Genomic DNA, 6,676 nt, shown 5'->3' with positions numbered 1-6,676 from the left:
AGGCCACAGATACCATAAAACCTTTCTCAGCCCCACAAGCCATAGATATTACTATGGTCTTCTGGGAACAGGGGCCAAGTATACCAATATGGTCCCTGGCATCAACCCAGCCTGTGGTCCTTAACATGACTTCAGGACTCAGCATAGAAAAGGGCCATCTAATGTACCTGGTGTTCAGTTGTAACCAGGAGCATGGACAACAATATGGTCCTAGGATGGAGCATGATCACAGACACCAGTGTGGCCTTTGGCAGCAGCACAGCGCACAGACATCAACATGACTGGTCCCTGCCTGCAGTAAGACCATAATTTCAAACATTTAGTCAGCCCTTTTAAATTACATTGGGTGTGACTTTCTAGTAATATAGTGTCTGGAATGTAGGGGTGGGGGACACAGTACCTAGAGATGGGCATGACTTTGGGGAAGAGGCAGAGCAGAGCACACCAGAACAAAACTTAGGAGTTCATGGTACAGAGTAGTTTGGGTAAAGGTGACAAGGAGCAGAGGACACACTGTTTGCCATATTATTCATTGTGGAAGACTGGCAGGGAGCATAGAGTGGGCAGGGCCAATAGAGATAGGGTGAATGTACCAGAAGAAAACAAACCCTTCCAGAAACATAGACAGGCTTGTCCAACAAGGAACAAGGTGGAACTTGCCAGCCAGCTATAAGTACTGCCAGGGGATTGGCCCAGCTCAGTCTCTCACCATGCTTGCTATTGCAGGTTGCCTGGTGGCTAACATCTTCTCAGCAATCCATCTCTGGACCCTACTGCTGGCTGCTCTCACCTTGCTGCTCCTGAATGATTACCTCAAAAACAAATGCTCCAAGAACTACCCTCCTGGACCATGGCGACTGCCATTTGTGGGCAACTTGTTTCAGTTTGATTTAGACTTGTCACATCTGCATTTGGGGATCCAGCCGGTAAGAAATGGAGAGAGTGTCTGGTTGTGTCATGACTTGATCCTAGACTGTTGAAACAGGCAGAAGGGTATGTCTGGAGGCTGATGGGGCCTGCCTGCTAGCCTAGCCAGTAGAGCTAGTTTCTAATCTGGGTCCTCAAGGGAGAGACATGATGTTTAATGCCAAAATGTTGATTTTATTATATTTGCATGAGCAATTTACAGTGTTACTCTGTTATGGTCTAACAACACTCTATGCATTATTTCAATTGTTTTAAGGATATTAAGCTTAATAGATGACTTGATAGTTCGTCTTTTTTTATTAGATATATTCTTTATTTACATTTCAAATGATTTCCCCTTTCCTAGTTCCCACTCCCCAGAAAATCCCATAAGCCATATCCCTACCCCCTGTTCCCCAATCAACCTCCTCCCACTTGCCTGTCTTGGCATTCCCCTACACTGTAGCATAGAGCCTTTCCAAGATCAAGGGCCTCTCCTCCCTTTGACATCCAACAAAGCCATCCTCTGCTGCCTATGCATCTGGAGACATGGGTAACACCATGTGTACTATATATTTGATGTTTTTGTCCCTGGGAGCTCTGGGAGTACTGGGTGGCTCATATTGTTGTTCCTCCTATGACACTGCAAATCCCTTCAGCTCCTTGGGTCCTTTCTCTAGCTCCTCCATTGTTGACCCTGTGCTCAATTCAATGCCTGGCTGAGAGTGTCCCCCTCTGTATTTGTCATGCACTGGCAGAGCCTCCCAGGTTACAGCTATATCCGGCTCTGGTCAGCAAGTACTATGGTCATCAATAACAGTGTCTGGGTTTTGTAACTGTATATGGGATGGATCCTTAGGTGGGGTAGTCTCTGGATGGTCTTTCCCTCAGACCCTGCTCCACATTTTGTCTCTCTATCTCTTTCTGCGGGTATTTTTCTCCCCCTTCTAAGAAGGACCAGAGTATCCATACTTTGTTTTTCCTTCTTTTTTGGCATCATTTGATAAGTGAATTGTGTCTTGGGTATTCCAAGTTTCTGGGCTAATATTCACTAATCAGTTAATGCATACCATGTGTGTTCTTTTGTGATTATGTTACCTCACTCAGGATGGTATTTTCCAGTTCCCCCCATTTGCCTAATAATTTCATGAATTCATTGTTTTTAATAGATGAGAGTTATTTAATTGTGTAAATATACCATATTCCTCACTTGAGGGATATATGCGTTCTTTCTCGCTTCTGGCTATTATAAATAGGGCTGATATGAACATAGTGGAGCATGTATCCTTATTGCATGCTGGAGATTTCTCTGGGTATATGTCCAGGAGTGGTATAACAGTGTCCTCCAGTAGTATTATACCAAGTTTTCTGAGGAACTGCCAAACTGATTTCCAGAGTGGTTGTACCAGCTTGCAATCCCACCAACAGTAGAGGAGTGTTCCTCTTTCTCCACATCCTTCCAGCACCAGCTGTCTCCTGAGTTTTTGATCTTAGCCATTCTGACTGGTGTGAGGTGAAATCTCAGGGGTATTTTGATTTGCATTTCCCTGATGACTAAGGATGTTGAACATTTCTTCTTTTTTCTTTTGCTATGGGCCTGTTTAGATAGCTTACCTGCTCTTGATTTAACTTTGGTGTGTGGTATCTGGTCTAAAAAACCATCCATTTCATCTAGATTTTCCAGTTTTGTTGACTAGATGCTTTTATACTAGGATCTGATGATTTTTTGAATTTCCTCCATTTCTTTTGTTATGTTTCCCTTTTCATGTCTGATTTTGTTAATTTGGATACTTCTTTTCTGCCCTTTTGTTAGTTTGACCAGGCATTTATCTATCTTGTTTATTTTCTCAAAGAACCAGCTTCTGGTTTTGTTGATTCTTTGTGTTGTTTTCTTAGTTTCTATTTGGTTGATTTCAGCCATGAATTTGATTATTTCCTGTCTTCTACTCCTTTTGGGTGAGTTTTCTTCTTTTTGTGCTAGAGCTCTCAGGTATGCTTTTAAGTTGTTAGTTTAAGATCTCTCCTTGAGAGAGTGCTATGTGCTATGAACTTTCCTCATAGCACTGCTTTCATTGTGTCCCATAAATTTGGGTATAGCAAGTTGTGTTTGTTTCCTGGGGCCATTTGCTTGGAAATTTTCCCATCCTTTTACTCTGAGATAGTGTCTGTCTTTGTTATTGAGGTGTGTTTCTTGTATGCAGAAAAATACTGGATCTTATTTGCATATCCAGTCTGTTAGCTTATGCCTTTTAATAGGTGATTTGAGTCCATTAATATTGAGTGATATTAAGGAGGGATGATTATTGGTTCCTGATATGTTTGTTTTTATAGGTGGTTTTATGTGCTTTTGGTTCTCTCCTTTTGGCTTTGTTGTTAGATGTTTAATATCTTGTCCTTTCTTTGGTGCAGGTACCTTCCTTGTGATGGATTTTTCCTTCTAGGATCCTCTGTAGGGCTGGATTAGTAGACAGATACTGTTTGAATTTGGTTTTTCCTGAATATTTTCTCCAACTATATTGATTGAGAGTTTGCTGGGTATAGTAGCCTGGGCTGGCATTTGTGTTCTCTTAGAGTCAGTATGTCCTCTGACCAAGCTCTTCTTTCTTTCATAGACTGTGTTGAAAGTTTGGATGTAATTTTGATAGGTCTACCTTTGTATGTTTCTTGGCCCTTTTCCCTTGCAGCTTTTAATATTCTTTCTTTGTCCTGTGTGTCTAGTGTTCCAGTTCTTATGTGATGAGAGTATTTTCTCTTCTGATCCCATTTACTTGCTGTTCTATAGGTTTCTTGTCCCTTTATGGGCATCTCTTTTTTTGGGTTGGTAAAGTTTTCTTCTATGATTTTGCTGAAGATATTTTCAGGTCCTTTGAGATGGAAATCTTCATTCTCCTCTATTCCAATTATCCTTTTCATTGTGTCCTGAGTTTCCAGGGTTAGGAGCTTTTTTATGTTTTGAATTTTCTTTGACAGCTGTATCAATCTCTTCTATGGTATCTTCTCGACCTCTGAGTGTTTTAGGTCCTCAATTGCCCTAAGAACAGAAGGTTTTCAACTGCAGCCAAGAGTCTGCTCCAGGGGACTAAGCAGAGAAAGGAGAAGAAAGGATAGAAGGGAAGTGGTATTCAGTAGGGTATGGGTTTTGGTGGGTGATGGGTCCAGAGTCGACTGGGCCCTCAACAGCAGCTCCAGAGTGGGGAGTGTGTTCTTACCAACTATTCTAAGTGCAGTGGGTTTTACTGGAGCAGACCAGTGAAGAGCTTGCTACAGCAGAAAGGACCAAGTGACAGATCCTTAATTTTATTATTGTGTGTTTGTATTTCCTTTTCTTTCTTTTCCCATTACCCAGTCCCTGTGATTTTTTTCACTATTGAACACTTTTTAAGTAGTCATCTTCACTCTTAATTTTCTCTCTGTTTTCAAAATATTTTCTATTTTTAGATTCTACATTGATTATGGTGATTTTGCTTAATAAAGCATGTGGCTTCATGCTGTTGAGTTCATGGTGGCATGGTTGTATTTTTCCCCTCTAGGAAGTTTCTACCATTCAAGTATATTCTCATCTATACTGTTTCTTTCCTGGTTTGGTTGACTTCTGGACTCCAAGGCACAACAGCTTTAAATCTCTGAGAATGTGTTTGTGTTGAATCATTAAGTTTTTTTGACTGTCTCTATGTATTTGTGTCCCTGACTCTTGGAACACAGAACCCATTCATTTTTCAGAGATTCAGTGGGTGACTGGGACCAAATGACTTGCTTCTCCCAGTGCTGCTCTCATTCTTCCCCACAGGATTCTGTGAGGGAGGGGGTGATTTTTAACACTTTCATGGCTGGGGCTCTGAGACTTGAGAGATCACAACTGCCTCAAGTGTCCACAGTTATTCACCATTAGAGTCCATGTGCTTTCATCACTCCAGATCTTCAGAGATGTCTCCCCAGCCTTCACCCTTTATTGCATTTCAATATCTTCTAATATAATGGTCCTCAACATGTGTATCCTGACCTCTTTGCTGCCATAATATATCAGATATCTTTCATAACAGATACTTATATTGCAACAGTAACAGTAGGAAAATTACATTTATAAAGCAGCAAAAAAACAATTTTATAGTTAGGGATCCCCACAGCATAAGGGACTGTATTACAAGGTCATATAATAAGGAAGGTTGAGAAACACTCTGCAAAAGTTTGAAAAGGGAACATTCTCTTTCTGACATTGATATACATTTTACTAAAGCATCATGTTCTTGCTACATCCAACTTGTACAGAGCCACCTTGAACTCTCCGAGGACTGATGCTACTATTTCTCTGCTTTCATTGTACACCAGGTTAGAGACCTTGCCTTTTTAAAAACATTTATGCCCTCATGATTTAGTCTAGGGAAACATTTGTGTTCACTCAGTTCTTCATGGTAAATGCATAAGTAAAGGTATAAGAAAAAACTTCAATTGTAACTGAATTAAAATTTGAAAGAAGGGAGATGAGATTAAAATTACTGTAATATTCCTGAAGACACAAAGGTAACTTTTCTTCATACAGATGTGCAAACTCCCCTCCTTGTTTGTCTCATTATTTACACATGTACATCTCATGCCTGGCATATGCTGTGTAGATGACATTATTCTCTAGACAAACAGACCTTTAATTCTGTAAGAAGTCCATAAAAGCTGTACAAAACATGCACACATTTTCCTCAACCTTTGTCAGGTCATGGGTGCTCAAGTCTCTGCCTTTCTGGACTTTAGAATTCTTCAGGTAGAAACCCCAATAATTTGTTGACTATATCAATTATTCTTATACCTTCTTTTAGGAGTACATGATAGAATACTTCTAAATTCACACTCACCTATATTATTGATCTTTTTATAGAGTACATTACATTTTAATTGAAATAAAATTTAGTTCAGAAGAAGAAAAACATTTTCAGAAACATTTCCAAAGACCAAGGAGCATTGCTCAATTTGCATTAACACATAGACCCTTCAACATAAAATCATTGAACAAACACATGTCTACCACGCCTTAACACAATAATACAGGAGCACTCAACTATGACAATTGAAATGTTTTTCAGTTTGTGAAGAAGTATGGAAACCTAATTAGCCTGGATTTTGGTGTCATCTCTTTAGTGGTCATAACTGGAATGCCCTTAATAAGAGAAGCATTCATTGGCATGGAACAAATCTTTATGAAACGCCCCACTTTGGCTGCAAGGAATCATGTCTTTAAAAATAATGGTAAGTTTAATTGGTAGGAATGTTGAATTCAGTGGGCTATTATAAACAAGACATGAATTCGGATGGAAAATGGGAAACTGGAAATGCTCCATTGACAGCTGGAGGTAAGGAGTGGAAAAAAAATATTGATAAGATGCATATCACATTTATGAAATTTTCAAAAGGGAAAGTGGTGCTGGTAATAATACTTTGTAGTATGAGACCTTGTGTGTATTGTATGCTAAAAGTAACTCTCTGTCAGTAATTTAACAGTATCCCTATGAATCAAATCCTTCATAAAATGTTATATTTTATTATTTTCCTCTCACCCTCCCTTTTACCCCTCTTCTCTGTCTCCTCAGAAAATCAGAGGCCTTCCATGGATATCAACCAGTCTTGTTTTATCAAGTTGCAATAAGACTAGGCCCATCTTTTGTTGAGGCTAAACAAAACAGTGTGTGTGTGTGTGTGTGTGTGTGTGTGTGTGTGTGTGTGTGTGTAAAAGAGACACTGAGAGAGTACTCATCCTTGTTAACTTCTTGATACATTTTCTCTT

At 39.7% G+C, this 6,676-nt stretch overlaps 1 protein-coding gene across 2 annotated transcripts in view; it reads left to right on the top strand.

Moving 5' to 3' along the window:
• The first annotated feature begins 710 nt into the window (after nt 1-710).
• LOC127680964 (cytochrome P450 2J4-like) overlaps nt 711-6,676 on the top strand; it is a 47,011-nt gene continuing 41,045 nt past the window's right edge. For both annotated transcript variants that reach the window (XM_052176793.1, XM_052176794.1), the window contains exons 1-2: nt 711-926; nt 5,979-6,141. In XM_052176793.1, coding sequence (XP_052032753.1) covers nt 711-926; nt 5,979-6,141 — 379 coding nt within the window. The remainder of the gene's footprint in view (nt 927-5,978; nt 6,142-6,676) is intronic.

The sequence above is a fragment of the Apodemus sylvaticus genome, chromosome 3 (assembly GCF_947179515.1).
Source record: "Apodemus sylvaticus chromosome 3, mApoSyl1.1, whole genome shotgun sequence".
In the NCBI taxonomy this organism is placed as follows: Eukaryota; Metazoa; Chordata; class Mammalia; order Rodentia; family Muridae; genus Apodemus; species Apodemus sylvaticus.
The sequence above is the reverse complement of the archived record's forward strand: the minus strand, read 5'-3'. Positions and strand labels throughout refer to the sequence as shown.